Source organism: Apium graveolens, chromosome 9 (genome assembly GCF_009905375.1).
Source record: "Apium graveolens cultivar Ventura chromosome 9, ASM990537v1, whole genome shotgun sequence".
In the NCBI taxonomy this organism is placed as follows: Eukaryota; Viridiplantae; Streptophyta; class Magnoliopsida; order Apiales; family Apiaceae; genus Apium; species Apium graveolens.
The window spans coordinates 146385591-146406718 of record NC_133655.1 but is presented as its reverse complement, the minus strand read 5'-3'; the positions used below and the strand labels follow the sequence as shown (position 1 = coordinate 146406718).

At 31.8% G+C, this 21128-nt stretch overlaps 2 protein-coding genes across 2 annotated transcripts; both read right to left on the bottom strand.

The window, feature by feature from the left end:
- Nucleotides 1-6970: 6970 nt before the first annotated feature.
- LOC141682601 (LOB domain-containing protein 37-like) lies at nucleotides 6971-8582 on the bottom strand. The gene is made up of 2 exons (XM_074487292.1): nucleotides 8128-8582; nucleotides 6971-7677 (listed from the first exon to the last, which is right to left on the bottom strand). Exons 1-2 carry the CDS (start codon nucleotides 8309-8311, stop codon nucleotides 7244-7246), a joined length of 618 nt encoding a protein of 205 aa, XP_074343393.1. The 5' UTR covers nucleotides 8312-8582; the 3' UTR covers nucleotides 6971-7243.
- Nucleotides 8583-14939: 6357 nt separating this feature from the next.
- LOC141685505 (uncharacterized) lies at nucleotides 14940-20280 on the bottom strand. The gene is made up of 7 exons (XM_074490599.1): nucleotides 20116-20280; nucleotides 19851-19994; nucleotides 18679-18777; nucleotides 17822-17898; nucleotides 17546-17654; nucleotides 16462-16790; nucleotides 14940-15395 (listed from the first exon to the last, which is right to left on the bottom strand). Exons 1-7 carry the CDS (start codon nucleotides 20183-20185, stop codon nucleotides 15303-15305), a joined length of 921 nt encoding a protein of 306 aa, XP_074346700.1. The 5' UTR covers nucleotides 20186-20280; the 3' UTR covers nucleotides 14940-15302.
- Nucleotides 20281-21128: the final 848 nt, after the last annotated feature.

The following is a 21128-nucleotide window of genomic DNA, read 5'->3' as shown; positions in this document are numbered from 1 at the left end:
TCAATTCATCAAAGTTCTTGGTGAATAGTGTTTTCAAGAAATTAACTTTGTATTTTCCTATGTTTTCTTCAAGATCCAAGCTTAGTAGAGGTAGTTGGTGGTTATTTAAGGCTTCCTAAGTGATTCTCCACTCTCCAACGAAGGTATAACTTCTCAAACCCTTAGTCTTAAGTTTTGTTGGTTTGGATTTCATAATGTTTAGATGATGGGTTAGTGTAATGGGTGTGTACTCATGTTTAGAGCTTTGTTTAGTAAGTGGTTTTGTTGATTTTGGAGTTAGGAGTGATACTTGTTGGATTTGATATTCTTGGTCACATTTTGACTTGGTTTAGATGAATAAGTTGAGATCTTGAGTTATAGTTAAATGATCTTGTATTTTGGTTGAATGATGGTGGAATGGTGTTGATTGGTGGTGGTTTGATGTTGAATTGATTTGGTAAAATTTTGGGAAATCGCGTAAACATAGCCGTCGTAATGCCCGATTTACCTTAGACTGTTTTTGTTCTTAACTTCAGGACCCGTGAACTCCCTGTAAGAGTCTGACCATTGCCATGTTTAGATAGTTCATGTTACGAGCTTCATTTTGATATGTGGTTCGCTTGAATCCGATGTACGGTTTAGGAGAAACGAGCATTTTAAGTAACAGCGTTTCGCGAACGAACCATTACCCCTCGCCTTACTTTGAAACCTTGGTTACGACCCTTAAATGACTAATTGGAGTATGAAACAATTATGTAAAGTGTATTAGGCAGTTGGTAGGGTACTCACGAAAGAATCGTCTTAAAATTCTTAATAGTTAATTTATTAAAAATGGTGAAGCCGAGGGTACTCGAACGACTTATGTGATTCGTTAAGCGTAGAAGTGACCATAAGCGAACATTAAGGTTCAATTGGTTAAAGTCTAGTTTCTTAAGCGACCGGGGTTTAATTCTGACTTATTTTATTATTCATAGATTATCGGACCCACTCTAAGCTTAAGTCTATCTGGGAGCACTCAGGCAAGTTTTCTACCCGTTATACTGTTGTTGTGATGTAAATATATGTATATGCATTATCTTGTGATAAGTGCATGATTGTTATTAGCAAATCTTGCGATATATTGGAGCATGTGATATGGTATATATGCATGTCTGTTTCGTAATCTTGATATCTAATTGTTGATTCAATTGCTTATAAGTTGCATAATACCTATGTTAGAGATAAGCAGTAGTTGCGTATACCCTTAGTATAGGGGACCCAAAGGTGAACATTTTTCTAAACCGGGAGTCGATGTTCCCGAGTATAATATATATATATATATATATATATATATTGATATAGTTTTCAAAACTATTAATCGAATAAGGTTTATTCGATAACTTTATTTTATTTAATGAATATTATTTTGAATATTCATTCGAGGACTTATGACTCCGCTTACTTAATTTAAAGAATATTATTTTGAATATTCATTCGAGAACTTATGACTCCGCTTACTTTATTTAATGAATATTATTTTTGAATATTCATTCAAGGACTTATGACTCCGCTTATTTTATTAAATAATATTCTTTATTTTATTAAAGAATAGTGTTTCGATAATCAAACTTATTTTCGATTATTCAAATAAAGATCTTACTTTCGTATAAGTATATCTTTGGTTATTCGTATTCATTTCAAGTATGAGTTTTTAAAACTTCTACTTCATTTATTTTTATAAGGATTATCCTTATGGGAATATTATTTAAATAATAATATTCAGATATTTTCTAATATATCGGGACTGATTTATTTCATTAAATCAGCATTACTCCAAACATTCTTAAAAATGTTTTCGAGTCTTCAAAATGATTTTAAAAGTTAGAGCGGATCCCAAAACTCGTTTTCAAATTTAAGATCTTCCTTTCGAAGAGGATTTAAATACTCGCTTTTAAATTAAGGGATCCGGCTCTGTGGTGTATTTTATATTCGCAACGAGGTTGTTGTTTTGATAAATGAATTGATTACTTATCCAACGTTCGGGAAGTAAGTCCATCTAATTGAGTCGGCATAATCGACAGGCCGGGGTACGGTCTATCAAAGTGTAAGTGGCTGGGTGGCAGCCCATCAACGCGTAAGAGGCCGGGTGGCGGTCCAGCACAAGGTCCTAATGAGGCCAGGGTGATGACCGGTGGGGGATTCATCCATCTACTAGTAGAAAAGATTACTTATTGGTATCTTTGCCTGATCAGTAAGATATCGGGTTTATGTCAAAATTCTTTTCTTTCCAAATTCATTGGATATTACAACTCTGTTCATACTTTACATGACAGAGGTTTTCAGGAAATGTATGAGAAATATATATGGATATATATCGGGACTTAATGAAGTATCTCGTAACTTCATTTCTTTTGAATGATATTTCAAAGATTGAATTTATTCAAATCTTATCTTGTATTCTCATCTATGTGATGAAATTTTGAAACTAATTATAACTTGAACGGTGGTAGTTCAAGTAGTATTCGGAAAAGATATAAGTATATTGGAGTATCTTGTAACTTGATCTTTTCAACTTATATCTGGTTAATGATTATCTTATGCATGACAAAGATTTTCAGAAAAACGTTGAGACAAGGTTAGATATATGAGATCACCTTGCAACGATATTTTTATACAGTTATAAACTGGAACTCTGTGTACATTATACATGTCAGAGGATTTCAAAGATTTTGAGTAGTATATATGTATATATATACTGAATATTTTGCGACTTGTCGCGTTAAGATATCAACTTGGTTCATTTCTTCTTGACCAAGACTTTCATGAGTACTATGAGAATGCTCATATATTGTTAATTATTATACATATTATTTCGGTGGGCTTGTTGCTCACCCTTACTTTCTTCTTTCATCACACAACAACAGATAGACAAGATGAACAGGACCAAGCTCCCAATTCGTGAGCGGATAGGAAACGTTCCGCAGTTTCCTGTAGGCGTTGATGTCGTTGTAGCTGAGGTAGGAGCTACCAGTAGGCTAGGCTTTCAACTTTTGTTGTGCCAGACTTATGTATATTTATGAATTGTAATAATGGCAAAGAATATGTAAATTATTCAGAAACCCTTTTTATGGTGAAATGGTTTATAATTTTGGAATAAAATGACTTGTGTTATTTTTGGATATTCATCTCTGAGACTATAATTTGTGGTGTGTGTGTATATTGTGGGGTCACAGTACGCAGTAGTTGATTGTTTATTAAGATTAAGTATTGATAAGGGAAACGGAACTCGTGACAACCCGAATCCCCGACCCCGGATTTGGGGGTGTTACATAGTCATCATCACCTTCTGTATGGGATATTCAGATGGTTTCATTATGGGAACTCTAATAGCCTCATATCGATTATGGATTTGTGTCTTTGGAGGTTCTTCAGTTTTGGTGGGCTTAGTTGGAGTTTCTACTTCAGACATGATTGTTTTTGGATCTTAAACTGTTTGTGTGTTAACAGATCGGCTCTGATACCACTTGTTAGGTCACACACACTGTAGAAGGGGGTTGGATACAGTGTATAGCACAATCAAATCGAATTCAAATAACACAAGTAATAGAAAATAAACTTTATTCAATGCAATAAACTCTGTTACAATATGGAACTGTCCTCTCTCAGTGATGAACAAATATCACGAGAGCTGCTAGGGTTACAATGAATAATATTCTCGATAATGATAACACTTATAGTGTAAACCCTATGTCTGTGTTTATATATTACATAATTACAAGATAATCGCTAATTGATATGGAATATAATTCTGCTTCCTAAAATATATCAATCAGTTATCTTTTCTTCCAAGTATTCTATTCTTCATAGAATTCCTTCTTCATGCATATCTCTTCTTACGTTTGTCTCGATCTTCTTTTCTTTCAATCAGCCGCCTTCCTTATCTGAACGTTTCCTTTAAGTCCTGATATTATCTCCTGATAAATATCTCTAGAACCTTAAGTACTGATAACTTAAGTTCTGACTTCAGTATAAGTGCTGATTTCAGTTAAGTACTGATTTGTCCTGTTTAAGTAAGATCTGAAAACTAAATATAAATCATATTAGTCATGACATTATCAAATATATCTAACAATGGGATTGGATAATAATTATATGGGTAGACTATTATTATTATAATCAGATTAGGTATGTCTTGTTGGCTAAGTTTGTGATGGCTATATATGCATAGTCATGTCCCTCCGTCCCATATTACATGTCCCTTTTGAAAAAATTACGCATATTAAGAAAAATGATAGTTGGATATGACTTTTCACCAAATACCTTATTTAATGCATTGAAAAATGAGAATTGAGCTAAGTTTCAAAAAGTAAAATCTTGGGAACAATAAATATATGGATAGTTTTGGAAAATTACCCTTAAATTTGTATTGAAACAAGAGATGGACAAGTAATTTGGGACAATTTTTTTTTCAAAAGGGACATCTATATTGGGACGGAGGGAGTATTATTTTGAAGTATGCTTAAGAGATGTAGTAGTCTTAGGTATCCTGTGAGAGATACTTGAGCATTGGTTGGCTCATGTATCAGTTTGGAGGTGTTATGTATTGATGTATTATTGATAATTGTTTTAAATAATAATACAAGTTAGGATGTGGGTTTTCCACGTCAAATATATTGTTGTGTGTTTGTGTGCGTACTCTGTATTTGCAGAATTGAATCTCGAATATGTGTGTGTTTTCTCCTAACAGATATCTCTTAGGACGGTTAACAGTTGGAGGTTACATTTTGTCTTAACAGTTGTAGGTAATCAGAATTTAGGCTTGATTACTAACAAAAATTATATTGCGTTGTACAATATTTAACAAAGGTTTAATTGCATACAATTTAATTATTATTATCTGGATAGCAATAATATATTACTGAATATTACTTATTATTTATAATTTTGATATTTATTTTAAAATCAACGTCAACGTAATAATAACTTATAAGCTTAAAAGTTTATTTATTTATTTGAATTTAATTTTATGATACAAAATTTGTGAACAATGAATGCCTCGTTGAAATAAACATGTTTTAATGAGAGAACGATTTTTTAAATTTTTTATTTATAATATTTATTCAGAATTTTAGACTCACCGATATCCAATAAAAAATATAAAAAGAAAAGAAAATTATTTAAAAAAATCGTATCTTCATAAACTAGTATAATAATAAATTTACAGAGAAAATCGGTTTTATCATTGAAAAACAACCAACTTACAGCTTGTTGATATTAACTTAATGTTCTCACTTGTCGTATACTTCCATAATCTTAAAAATATAGAATGAAAATATGAGGTTCCGGAAACAAGAAAATTGTAAATAACAATGAGCATAAATATTTTATACATAAAAACAATCCTCTTTTTGTGCCAACTTGCTAGTGCAATACTTGACAACTCTATTTTAGATAACGAGAGCTTGAGGCCACTACTTTGTTTATAGATTATGTTTGATATTAAAAAAAGTGTACAATAGTATTAAAAGATTTTCAACATTAGCGAATAACCAATCATATATTACTACAAAAAGATATGATAAGTATTGAGAAAATGAGAAAGTACAATAAAGTTAATGGCAGCTGAACCCGGAAAAAGAAAAACAATAAAATGTGTATCCCGAAATAACAATTCATTATAACCATTGAAACTTTTGCCGATTTTCAAAGGCCAAGATTCTCTAACCCTTGTTGTTCTGAAGGCAATACCTCCCTTGTACTTCAAATGGCTTCTTCTTCCTATTGGTTCCTTTAATTGTATTATAAGAAATTGAACAAGATGTTACGTGCAATTATTCAACTGATCAATAAGCAACTTACATGGTTAAAAACTTTACCTATGGTTAAAATTTTTATTAGACCAACTAATTATCGGGCTTGATCAGAAAAAAATAAGGTTTGGAATCCCTTGTATCGAATTATATATATATATATAGGGAAATTATCCACAGCCAACTTAGCTGGGATACACTAGCCGCAATGTTACATTGCGGGCGGCCGCAATGTTACATTGCGGGCGGCCGCAATGTTTCATTGCGGCGGGTAAGTACACCGGCAATGAAACAATGCGGCTGCTGTATTCCATCCAACGATGGCTGAGGATCAGTTCCTATATATATATATATATATATAAGTTAGAAAAGGAAAAAAAAATCAATACCAACTTTGATTAGTTAGCAACGAAAAAACCAACTTTAATTTCTATTTATATGTTGATTTACATTTTGAAATAAAGAGTAATTACTTCTATTTCTCATCCTCACATAAACCAGTATCAATCCAAAACGAATCTCGCAACTGTAATAAACTATTAGATTATCCAAAGATACTTCACTGTTATTAGTTGATGTGATGTTTTTTTTAATGTTATTTAAACATTAATTAATGCAATATAATTTACTACTATGAGAGCGCCTACCTTATTGTAATTCTGTTCAAACAATTTAAATCTTAGCAAACAAAATTAAAATAGAAGAAAATTTATATATTTCTTTTTATTTTTTTGCTTAGTGACAGCTAAAACTGCACTGATCCTTTTATTGGCATTTGTATTATGTATTTTAGTTATGTAAATAGTTGCAATCAAGTTTTGGTGATGTAATTGTCAAATATGAAGCGCTTCAATAAGTATGAATTAATTTTCTTACTTGGAAACCTTTCTTAAAAGAAATTGTGTCCAATTAACATGTTTCTTGGTGGGAAGCATACACAAGATTTTGAGTCAAATATCAATTCCAGACTAAAGTATACACTAATGGAGAACAGTAACATATACTATAAGCGAGTTTCATCATAAAATAGAATTATTTAGTATGATAACCATGTAATTTGTTGCTGCAGTAGGGTGATGAAAACACAATAAAAGAAGTAAATAAATGAATTCGGTTTTAAATATTTAGTATGATAGGCAATATAGATCAAATGGGCTGAAATTTATAGTGTTCATCTTAAATATAAATAGCATTCATTGAAATTGAATTAAACTCGAGCAGTCTGTAACCCCGTTTTACTAAATTACCATATATATGATCGCTCCATCTAACTACAAAAGAAGCTACAAGAGCAATTGCTGCAAAATCACAAAGTTTTTGACAAACTTCTTCTTAATTACTCCGTAATAAATTATTAACCCTCAAAACAAACCTCAGTTTCCATACATGTATTAATGTAGTGGTAACAAACTACACATCCTTTGGCCATGTTGCAACAGCACTCATGGATCTCGATTAAAATTCTTTTATCCAAGTCAAAACAAGTTCAAAAGTTTCGGTTCTCCTGCTCCAAACCAAGTTGTGGTCACAGATTCCTCAGAGTTCCTTGACACAGTGTCCAGCTGTTTCTTTTCTGAGACATCATAGCCTTGCGTTAAGCTGAGATCAAGATCGATATCAAGATCAACCACTTGCAAAAGCTTTGACGATTCATATAGACGTCTACGCTTCGATCTTGAAGTCGAGCCCTGATTTCCATGCTTGAAAGTGTTTGAAGAATCGGACACTCCATTAAACCCTGGCGAAGTTGAGTAGAACTCGGAGACTGGACGTAGAGTACCACCGCGGAGAACTGTTTCCACTGCAGCTTGACACTCGTGCCAGTTTCCAGTCCACAGAAGTCCCACGGCTCCGTTTACAGGGTTTATCGTCCGTCCAGCAGCCTCAAACAGTAAGGATTGAAAAATTGCTGCAAATATAACAATTTTATTTTGTTACATTAACATGTAAGAATGACGGGACTATTTGGCGATGTTTTTTTGATACAATTCAAATCTGAAATGATCTTACACCGTTGAAGTAATTAGAGGATGGCTAATTGCCAAATTGACTAACATTAATTTCACATCAATTATAGCGGAAAGTAGCAGAAAGAGTGAACACTGAACAGAGAGTTATAAGTCCTTATCTTACAGTAGCGGAAGAAAAAAGCTAACTACAAATATAGCAAGATGGGTAATAATAATCACAAATCAAAACAACCGCAAGTGGACCTAAATCTAAAATGACGTGATATTAATAGAATTTTGATAAACACCCTCAAAATCGAACACTGTATTCAAAGAAAAAAAACTGTTAAAGTGCATATACCCGAAAATAAAAGTGTAAAAAAATGGAGGGCACGGGTGGAGTATATTACCAGGTCTTTGGGTTTGAGGAACAGCAGAAATGAAGGACATGAGACCGGCGCGGCCGAAAAATTTGGCAACAAAAGAAGTGGCGTGAGCTTGAGCTTCAGGGCTGTCCATCCACTGCAAACAATGCCTGAGAACACAGCTTTCACTGCATCCTTTCCTTAAAACTCGGCATCCATTGCAACTCATTTTGATATCTGCTGACTCACTATATATATAAATTACTCCGTTAGTAGGTTTGCTCTAACATATACTTCTTCTATTAAAGTATGGGGAATAAGTGTTAGGTCAAGCTTAATTTGCGGAGGCGGAGAAATGAAAACGCAGGATATTTATTAGCCTACGAGAGAGAGAGAGAGAGAGAGAGAGAGATGAGGAGAATAGAAGAAGAGGGGAAAGGACGGTGATAATGGGAGCATGATGATGTATGTATATATAAAGCCCAACTAGATAGAGAGGGTGAGTAGGAGAGAGAACAAACAAAGAATTTTTTATTTCTTAAGTAGTCCCCAACTGAACTCTAGTTGAGTTTGTTCTTCTTCATGTTTGGTTTACAACATTCAAATACTCAAATTTATGAAAAATAACATACAATTATACAAATACTCAAATACGTCTGGTGCTTTTTGGTCCCAAATTAGTTGTTAACTTGGTTGTAATTTAAAAAAATTGTTAACTGTAAATTAATGGAGTGATTAATATTCACGCAAAAGATTGGGTGAAAGACCATTTTAATCATTTTTCGATTACATCCCGCTGAAATATTCAAGGGACCGACGTCTGTCTAAAATATTTAATAATAACGCTTTTATCAAGAACGTATCATGAACAGTCATTAATATTATACTCCGATAAATGAGTAGTATTTAAATAATAAACTTGCAAATGAAAAATGCAAGTTTATTACGGGTATTTTTAGAATTTGAGGCGTATGTAATTAACATAAACCCCTTCATCACAAGGTATTAATTGGATACGCCTACACCCCGGTAGGATTGGTCGAATAGGAATACAACCTTACAAATGCAGTGACATATCAAATTGACATATATCGATGGATAGGTAATACCCCATGGTTGCATAGCAACTACCACCTCCGTCCAACAAATTATATACGTGTACTATTTATATGTATTTCAAAACTTTCATAAAATATAATTTTATAATATTTTTTGTAATATTTTTTTTGAATAAAAGTTTAAATATAAAATTTTTTATTCAAAAAAAATAAAAAAATATTATAAAATTATATTTTAAATAAATATTAAAAAGCGTGTCAAAAATTAATGAGAGTAGAAAAAAACTCGGTTGATACACCATATTTTTTGTAAACAGTAAAAAGGTGGGATGGGTTTTAGGTTCATTTTAGTCTCTGAATGAATTACGCCCTATATATATATATGGACGTATTGGCAATTTTTTCAAAGGATTTACACTTTCTTGATAAAAAATAGGAATCTTTTTTTTGCTATTTCAATTAATAACAGTCTAAGAACTTGGGACACTAATAAGATTTAAAAGCGGGAAACATTATGATTATCGTGCGAAATTAAATATGTATCCAAATCCCATACATATTATCATCAATTAAATTATATTTTAACCATTTATAAGTTTAAAAATTTATGTATTTTATACTTATAAAAGCCTGATGTTGTCTAATACAGTTGACTGAATTAATGTAAAATGTTGATTATCTAATATTTTTTGAACATTTAAGATATTTAAGATACTGTCCTTTAACAAATTTAAATATAATTGTTGGCTATATTTTTAAATTATTTATTTCATTATTATTTCAGCTCTTGTTATAGAGATAACATTTTATTTTAAAATAATAATAGAATGACATTTTATTGTTATGCAGAGATCCAACAAATGTAACTAATATCACGAGGTTAGTTAAATTTTAACAAAGAAAAATATTTCACTAGATGCATAAATCTTTACACAATTTTTATAATTATAATTTTAGTATAGCACATGGAATTTTAGTTTACGATTTTCTAATACCGCGGATGCTCGGTTTTTTTATAATATTGATAATATATTTGGGAAGAAATAGGGTAGTAAATGAACAAAACTGTTCGTAAAAAAAATTCGTTATTGGCTCGTTTAACTGAACTCGGTTCAGTTCGTTTCCTTAAATGAGCCGGTCTTGAACATGAAAATGAGGTCAAATGATTGAACGCTCTATTCGAGTTTTTTGTCTGTTCAGTTTCGACTGGACTCGTTTAGCTAATAATCAGTTCAGACTCGGCCCGAACTCGGTAACTCGGTAATATATATATATATATATATATATATATATATATATATATATATATACATATATTACAAATAATAAATAGTTTAAAATACGTGTGATGCACGATTTTTTTTTTATTTGTTACTTTAGTTTGAATTTAATTCGATTTGAATTGAATTTGATAATGCGTTTTATTTAAAAAGATTTATTGATTTGGTTATTAATATTTTAATCATTATATATTATAAATTCTAATTCTAATATCTTGGCGGTGGAATTCCAACATTACACTCCCTTATATATTGTAAATTATAATACTAATATGTTTTTGGCGGGATTCGAATAGTGGATCCCCTTATATAATAAATTTTAGATTCTATCTAACCGTACTTAAAAATTGATTTGAAATATCTAAGGATTGTGGATTTAGTGACCAGAACGACTACCAACAAAATTTTTACTATTTCGTTTTTAATATAGTAACATGGATTAATAATTACTTAAAAATTGTTATTACTACATTTTTCTTTTCATTTATTATTAATTTAATAATTCTAGAAATTTTATTAATATTTCTAAATTAAAGATATAATTTTTTTCGTATAAAGACTATCAAACATTGTTATCACAAAATATTCGTATGCGATTATTCACAGTTTCATAAACACAAATAAATAACTAGTAATTTACAAAACCAAATTTAAGTAAAATATTAAAGCATAAAAAATGCTGAGATCGACAATTTAATAAATAATGCATGCTTCAAAAGTTATGAATGTTTTAATAATTTAATATGAAATTGGATATTTTTTAAAATGTGAATTAAAAAAAATAAAATGATATACTTTAAGAAACAAGTGTAGGGTGTGATTGTATATATTTTTATATAATAATGACTAGTATTTGATCTCGATATAACTTGTAAAACAATAAATTATACTTTAAAGTTTGTCGAATAAAAAATATGTGGGAACTATTAGTGGACAACTCGACTTTGTTCGAGTTCTGTTCGATTCGATTGTTTGTGAAAAAACTCATATTCAACTCGGTTTAGACTCATTTATTTATGAACCGATATTAAACAACACTTTTTATTCGATAAATTAAACTCGGCTCAATTCAATTCAGATGAGAAAGAATTTTAAATTTGACTCAATTCAGACGTAATTCGACTCAATTTGTTAATTTACAGTTCCAACAAGGAATAGGAGACAATGCGCGATTACATTTGTTCCAAACTTCCGATGTACATAATATTAATTTTGTGATGGGGGGGTTAGATTCCAAAGTATTGGCGTAAGCGTCTCCGTGTTTCCGCGAATGGGCATCACACAGCCTTTCGATTATTTGTATCCTCCCTTAACTGACCCTACCCATCGTATTACGTAGGCGAAGGGTATCGATTGATGCTTTTTTGAAGTCTTTTAAATTTTGTATCTTTGCTTATTCATCTATCTACCGCACAATTTATAATTCCTCATCCCCCAAAATATCAATTCCCCCTCGTCACATCAGAAATCCACATTGTCTTTGCATGATGATGGTATTTGTATCATGTACACTGTACCGTTGACAGCTTAAAACGAACCATAATCACAATGTATGCGTAAATATTTATACAACAACGTATTACCCTAATATTATAATTTTAATGTATATCATCATTATACAATTTTTGGTATTTTTTTTCATTATTTATATGTTAACAAATCGTATTTTTCCAATATAAATGTACTTTTTTAAAATATTTTCTAGATTTTGCTAAACATTTATTTTTTTAAAAATTTTTAAGTTTTTTTATTAATAGTTCAGATTCATTTGAGTTTATTTGATATTTAATCTTGATTTTACAAAAATTAAATAAGATTGAGAATGTATTAAAATTTTATTTGGATCGGATTAGACTTTTTAATAGACCGGATGCCTGCTCGAATGGATTTAGTCTATAATTTTGAAAATGGATATAAATTGCATAAAAAAGAACCAATCCGTTGATGATCGAATTTGCGAAGGAACTGATATTAGAAAGATGAATATGAATTTGAACAAACTAGCCTATAACCCCGTGCGATGCACAGATTGTTTTTAAGATTCGATAGTTTTTAATAATATATTTTATAATATAATTTTCAATAGTTGAAAAATAAATCGAAAAATATAATAAATTATAACAATATATATTTTATAATAATTTGAGACTTGACTGAAAATAAATAATATAATATAATATATTGTTTAAATAAAAAATATAAAGGTTTAAATATAATAAGCTGTTGACGGGGTTCGCACCCTAAATCCATGAAAGCAGTTTAAATATTAATATAATAATATTTTATTATGGTATCCAATGATTCTCATTTTTCTGACTTTAGATATGACGGTTGTTATTTGTCGTACCAAACAACTACTGAACACCTCTACCGAGCAACTACCAAATAGAGGGTGTTCTGCTTATAATAGTATAATATAGATAGATAAATATGATCCGATAAAAATCGGAACTACAAAAGCTACATACATATAATGTTTGAATTAAATTAAACTATACTTCACGATTTTTTTATCTCTGATATACACCATTTTGTCATTATTCAAACTGACAAACAAAAATTTCTCTCCTAACATTTTTCCGGCCGTTCACCTAATTTTTCTATTATAATTTATGATATTGATATACATGACAATTTTATATTTATTTCTTAAATTGCAGTTTTTTTGTGAAGTTTTATTTGTAAATATAAAATAAATATTATATTATATTATATATTCTGAATTCAAAAAATTTCACTCAACCTCGGAATATTACATCTTGGTAACTTCTTTTATTATAATATATGATGATTCTTTTTGTTAGTCTGAGCCTTGAGTGTATCCAGCCCATTCTGAGAGTAGTTTGGAGTCGCAACCGTGCAGAGCATGACTTAGAAGGGGGTTTATTTATTTTGATTTCATTTCAGATTATAAATTATTTCACTCTGTTAAGCATATAACACTCTTAACTTTCAACAAAATTAAATCTTTTTTGGCTTCCGTCTTTCTATTGCAAAATTCAAATTCTTTTAATTCTTAATTATCTCCACTTATAATTAAAAAGTTATTTTTTTCGAAAATATTTATGCAGTTATTGATATTAAACATCATTCAAATTTTGAACACAGCTTAAATGTGAAGTCATGGTTTTATTTTTGCAATTTAAATACAAATAACTACGTTTGAATAATTTATTGCTATTAATTTTGAAATTTCCAAAAATTGTACAACTGATCTTTCATAAATTGTTATATCATGCATCAAATCACAAAAAACTTTGAAGCCTTTTCTTTTTAATTTTGTTGCATAAATATTAATTTATTTTAAATAATATACTAGCATTTTTTAATAAGACCCGATTTATTATTTTGTCGAGGACTCCCGCAAGGTGAAGTCTAGGACCCGGAAAGGTGAAAATCGGGACTAAGCGAATTATTAAACCATGTGTTTGATTAATTTTGTCAAACTTCAAAAAATTAAAAAGAATATAAAGATCCGATTCGATAATTCAAAACACCAAATAATCCGAGAACCATTTAATATGAACCTGATCCAGGTAAATTTAAATAAATATGAATATGATTTTAGTCGAATCAATCGAGAAATGCAGACATATTGGTCTATTAATCTCAGATTATTTTTATCATGCTTGATTTTCACAAAAACAAATATGTTTGAAAAAGATGTGACCTGTTTAAACTTCAAGCTCTCCATCAGACATAAATGGACTTATTTCGCATTAGAAGTTCTTTTACATGATTACTTTTCTCCTTCCCGGATTTATATTTCTTGTAATTGTACTATCAGCTTATCACCCGGTGCAGTTTAGGTACTTCCTCCTGACTTTTTCACGGGTGGTACAAGAATTCAACACAATTAACACCAAAGTTTTGTCACATCATTTAGTAATTAATTTTGTGACTAATTTTGTACTTGTACTACTAGCCATTTAAATAAAATAATCATCTGGATAAAACGAAAGCTTTGAACTGTGAATCAACTTACAAAGTTTAAAAATTAAACCCATAATAGTCAGATTTATTTGAAATCCGAAAGTAAAAATTTAATTACTTGAATTAGATCTCTAAACATAAAACCATATAGATATGACATATGGCATATGTCATATTTTGTTCTGTTTTTACCCCCAGAATTAGAGTTCACTGCACGTAGAAAACAAGTGCAACCCAATTTTTTTTCTTCGAGGATTTATGATACAAATCCAAGTTCACAAGTTTAGAAAATTTTGAATGAAATTTGAGTTTAATGAACCTCGTGTACATTACCTGAAATAAAATTATCAGTCATAGATCCAGCTAAAAAGATAAAATTGTCAAGCATAAAGATATTCCGGAACAAAGAACATGCTTACAAGCGTTCTTAACCATCAACCAGCCCAAGGTTGATTAACAGACATGCAACTATTAAAGTGAACTTCAACCATTTTGCGTCACAAGACACTCTTTGAAAAGACAGTACTGGATTTTTCAAAAAGAATAAAGACAGGCAGTAGTCGAAATGAGAACACTGCACATCGAGTACAATTCTCAAACCACCTTGGTAATTAGGTCCTCACATTTCATGGGGAAAAAAAGAAGCTATTCTCTTACAGAACAGGGAAAACTAGACTTTCTTCATAGATGGTTATAAAGTGACCAATTAATAAGTTACTTACCAGTAAGGCAGTAGTAACCCTAACTTCTGGTGTACCAGAGGCTGGGAGGTCAAGCCCCAGCTAAGGTGCTGTGTGCAAGCGTATAAAATCCATGCAAATGCCCATATTTTAGGGGGCGCAAACATTCTGTAATCTAAAGTTATCTTCACCCTTACCGATAGTAATTTCAAGTCTTGCATGTCAATTCTTGCTACTTTAAAATTCACTGTTGCATAACAGCAGATAAATTAATAGTATATGGAGAGAGTCCGGTGGTGTTGCAGGGATGGGCTTTGGACTCCAACTGACCATAACCAGAGATCCAGTTCGACACTCAATACCTGAAGGAAAATCCCAAAATTCATAGAAAAAATGGTAAAAACATAGCCAGCTTATAATTTTAAAACTGCATGCACTACAGAAATCCGGTAAAACAAGGACACACATATATTGTCAAAAGCATAAATTTTCGCAAATTGAATAGTTCTCTTTGAACTGAGTTACCACTTAATACATAATGCAATTTCTAGTTTGACCACATAAAAATAAAAAATACAAGAAAAGCCAACAAAATAAGGACAGTGCACATATGACTATAGACTACGGACTGTACTAGGTCTTGTCATATGACTAGAAGCATAAAATTGGTGGAGAATGTTTAAACCCAAAAGATAGAATAGACAGTATTACAAAGTATGGTGGATGATAATATGCCAGACCCACTACCAAGTACTAAATTTTTTAACTTCCTGGTTTGCATCTTGGTCTTTATAAAAGTAATAAATTAATAAAATAAATTGAATGTTCTAATGAGATTGCAGGACATTAATGTGATAATCAAACTCAAATATAACAAGATAAATAATTTAATTTTTTCAAATTAAGGTACAGTACTAGATGTTATATTATTGATGTCCATGTTATCAGGCAAAAACTGAAAAAATAAATTTGAACATAAAATAATTCCCATAACGAAAATCGCTTATGAAGTAAAAACGTCGAAGAGGGGACTGGGAGAGCAACAATATACCCGGAAGAAATATATAGAAAGAAGACATGCAACCACTGGTAGAATATTTTTAGAATATTTTAAGTGATATATTGGCACCAAAAAGGACATGTTATAAATAATAAAACTAAGATTTATCTAAACACAGGAGCATTGGGAAACTTCTTAAAACAATATATTCCATCACCACATCTTCTTTCGCAAAAAGAGGACCAATGGAGGAAGAATGCTTTATAAAAAGAGCACGAAGCAAAAGATTTAAGAATTTGTGGAACATAATACAAGGGAAAATAATCTAATATAGACAAAAGAGACTTCCTGCTTGAAAGTGTAAAACAAATGGGCCACTCAACCAGTATTAAGTATTAACATGAACTTCATTGCAAAAGTAGACCAACCTGCTTTCCAACTTTCTTATGCAGAACTTCTCTCATTTTCTCCACAGCATAAATCGAGCACGCTCGCAATTCAATTTCCTCCTCACTGCCTGAACAAAGTTCAGCGCCCCTCTCAATCATGCTGGCCAGGGATGAACTATATCTAAGTACTCCAAGTTGTTGAAGCACTGCTGGAACAATATAGTCTGCAAACATCGTAATGGAACCTATATCCTGAAATTCTCCATAGCTTTTACCCTTAAAAGCACCCCACAGGTCAGCAGCAAATATCTGAGCTCGTTTATATAAAAAAACTTGGTGGCCCTTGTAGACCGTGTGATCACGAAATCCTACAATGTTGAGGTAACAGTTAAAAATAATATGCCTATACAGTAATATTTAGGAATCCTAGTCTCCTACTGTTTGCCATCACTTTGTAGGTGGAAAAAGTGGAAGAAACGGGAGGATAATGAAGAGAATATGAAAGCTATAGCAGCACAGATCCCCTAAGTTACACATTATTGACTATCAGGGGAATAGCGCTGTTCAAACTTCGTTCACATCTTCCAAAACAATGATTTATGCCAGATCTAACAGTCTTTGTCCAGTCAATTTTTTCATAAGCTTGAATGCAAATATGAAACGTGATTATACTCACATTTTTCCTTATCAAAAAAACATAAATCAAGATTGAGATTTAACCATTGGTAGTTTAAAGCCCTTCCTAGAACCGCACTACAGAGTTAGCAATTTATATTATTTTGTTATTACATACAGAGTTTGTCCCTCCTCCAAAACTTAAAAGCTCCTATCTTTGAGAGTGAGTGAAGTTATTTAAGATCTAAAAGGCAAGTTAATCCAATCCGGCCATCAACAAAACTGGTGAGACCTCATCTCCGGTCAGCATCTTAACCATGACTGTGACACCAACTATGTATGGAATGAAGTAAAATTTTGACCTATGAGATTTTATTTCATTTTTAGTTTCAAATTCTATTAAACTTCTTTCCGCTTCTATTTTTTTCTCCTGATTTCCAGGCATGACTCGGGTACTTCCATATAATAAATACAGTTTTAATACAATGAAACAAAACAATTTAAGTACCAGGAAAAAAACGAGTCACAAGAGCTACAAGCTTTTCTGCGGATTTTCCACAAGACTCCACAAGTTTGGACGCCTTTCCCTCAAAGCTTTTCTCCAGCTCAAAGCCAACCTAGTCCAAGGGAGTAGATAATCTCATTTATAAAGCCAAAGAACAGAATTCACCTGAAGAAACTAGGCGATCTGAATAATGTCTCATGATGTAACAATACTGAAAACTTAGATAGTTACACAGCATTCACATGAAGTGTACCATCACCAAGATTATTAGACCAGTACCTCATGAATTAAGCGCACACGTTCATCCTCCAGAGGAAGTGGCTTTGTCCAATTTAGTAATTTCCGCAAGTCAAGACCTTGACACAATCAATTATGCAGTCACCACTTAAACACAAGAGAAGTACATTGAGTTTAGCTACTGTGATCAACTTATACTGTAAAATCGCTGCTAGCAGTTTGATACTCATCTTGATGTAGAGGGACGAAGGTTAATATAAGGGGGCTTCAGAAACTCAACCACATTATAATTAAATGATCATAGTGATTAATTGATGGTTTATGTCCAGATGTAATAAATTAAAAAGAAACAAATTAGTATAGTGACATATATTGTACGAGAATAATAGTCAGAGGCACCGTTTCTTGTTTAATTTCGCCAATTCTGTGTACTCACACAACAGATAAATGACAACTAAACAAACAATTAAAACTCAAATGATTTAAACGGAAATTTTAATTTGTTGAAATTTTAGGTTTTAAAGTTTGTAGAACATTTATAGATTTTATGTTAACCCAAAAATTAGCAATAGAGTGTAAATCACATGTTGTCAAATAGCACAAATACAATTGATCTTGGTTTATACAGTTTGCCATTATAATTTAGTTGTCGACCATTAATAGTACAAACAATTTAGTACACATCAATGACATCGACTTTATGATAAGGCTTCACAAATTGAATGTATAAGGTTAAAGTGGAACTCCTTCATCAGGCGGAGGGATTTTAAATTTCTTATTGTACCGATATTATTGGTAATAGAGCATCATAATTTTAATACACAAACAAGCTCAAGTAAAGAAAGTGAATAAACACCAATAACAGAGCATTTATGACCAGAAATAGGAAGCCAGATTACCAGTGTATGATTGTAAACGATCAGCGTCAAAAGCAGATTTGTCTTTCTGAAGAGCAGCCTTCAATCCCGCAGCCAAATGATCATATGTCAAATCCTTGTCTGTTTTTAAATAAGCAGCAAATCATGAAAAAAGTTTTAAGGCGACTGGCAATAATATTACATATATACTTGGAAGACATAACAACATAATGCTTTCAGCCATGTAAAGAATTTTCAAGATATTTCAATCCTGCTGGTGATAGTATCTTCATGCTGAATGGCTACACTCTACTCACACGCAAAGATAAATCCAAAAGCACAGGAAAAGGACAGGTTCAAGAAAATAATCTAAGTTTGATTTAGTGGTAGACTCTTTTACTCTTCTAATTACATGAGCTACAAAGCTGACTCCCCCTCCCCCTCAGTGATCCATGTAATATTCACATGCCACGTGCAGTGGTCAAGGTCTTGGTTTCTCTGAAAAGAGGTCAAGGATTCGACTCCTTGTGTATGTGTGAGTTTAACTATAAAAAAAAGGTACTTGGATATAGCTACAGACTGCAAAAGTGAATTGCAGATTTTATTCTCACTGTTGATGACGCAACCAATTCCATTTGAAAAACTACATGGAAGAACTCTGTGTAACCAATAGTCCAATATAAAGCAAAGGATATATGGAACGAAGAGAAGCTAAACCCGAACTTGTTACAATCCAGTCCAGAAAGCATGAGTCATGAGTGCGGGGGCGGCAGGGGTGCGTAGTATCATAGTATGGGGATACAAAATTTCGGTAAATCTAAAAAAATGGGGATTTGGAGAATTATAATATATTATATATGAATATATTAAAGAGTTTCATTTAAAATAAACTAAATAGTCAACTAAATTAGTTCATTATCCTTAATAATAAACATCATTATTATTTGATTACGAAAATAATGCAGTTTAACATAGTTAACCGATTAAGTATTTAAGTATCTACATTACCTTCTCTCACTTGTGGGTGAGAGAAGAATCCTTGTCCACCCAAGAATCTGGTACTGTGGTGGGAGTGAAATCCGTGCTTCCTAGGATCCGGTTAATAAGCAAGGCACAACAATAAACATAGCACTCCAATGATCAAACATCATTTATAAAATAACAGATAATAACATAATTACAGGTGCAAGTGGGGGTAATGTAGGGGGGGTTACCAGGCCAAAAGCAAAAATTCAAAGCATCAAGTACAAACAAATACTGAACAGAGAGAGGGCCATTGTCAAAATAGTGAATTCCTTCATAATCCCATTCCACTTTTGGTATTGAGTTTTTCATACTTTCTGCTACCTTCTCAATGCCTGTACATATTTATTCATTCATGTTTTTTTTTAATAAATAGGAGTAACACAATGTACAATGCTTTTAAATGAATATTCTTTTACTTAATTAATTAAAAAGCAAGATAAAATGAGAAGGGACCTGCTAAATTAACAGTGACATGAGAGGCATGACAAGAAACCCACTCGGAGCTTGCCCTAACCTCTTCCATAGCCGCCCCGCGCTATCCCCCTTTGTGACTCAGAAATATACAACTATAATAATAATAATATTAGATATTTTATAGACACAATTAATAAAAATAGGCTGTTGGGTAATGAGGTACGGCCTATTTGATTTATCTCTCTTTTTCGTGATACCGACAAGTTTTCCGCTTTTGTTTCTTCCTCGTCTCTCTCGACACAGGTGCATGTACCACATGCTCATTTCTTGTCCATTTCACACACCAAATTAGATTTTTTTAATACTAATATTATCTTCGAGGACTCGAAAATATTCTCGAAAACATTTTCAAATAATGAATTGTTCTAGTGCTATTGGTTCTCGAAAACATTCTCAAATGATGAGTTATTCTAGTGTTATTGTTTGTGTTGGAACTCAGGATTCGGAAATAAGAGGCCCACTTAATAAATAAGTTAAGATGGTTAGACCCGGTTTTGGACCCATAAATATATTTGGAATAGAGGCCCAAAAGGGATTCCACGTAAATATAATGTATTCTCCCCACATAAAGGGTTGGAAAAAGGTCTAAATAAAGATTAAAGAGAGGGTGATTATTATTAAATGTTGATTTAAGTCTTCACCATACTTCTCTTCATACCTGATCATCATTTAGGGTTAGAGGGAGCTCTTTTATAGTTCATCTATCCAACCGATTCAGCAAGACGGCAGCGGACAAGGCTGTTGTGCAAAAACTAATTAAAACAGTGAAGAAAGAAACCGTGAAGTGAGGTCCGCCAGAGCAAGGATCATTAAATCTTTAACCTCGTCGATTATTCCACCAACTAGAGGGCATAACAAATGACCGATCACACCGACTGACTATTTCTGAGCTATTGACAAGCAAAAGAAAAGGAGAGAAATATTCTCAGACAAGAGTCCAGACTACAGCCGGGAAAATGGTCTTATCAAATGATATGCGGCTACACTTGGAT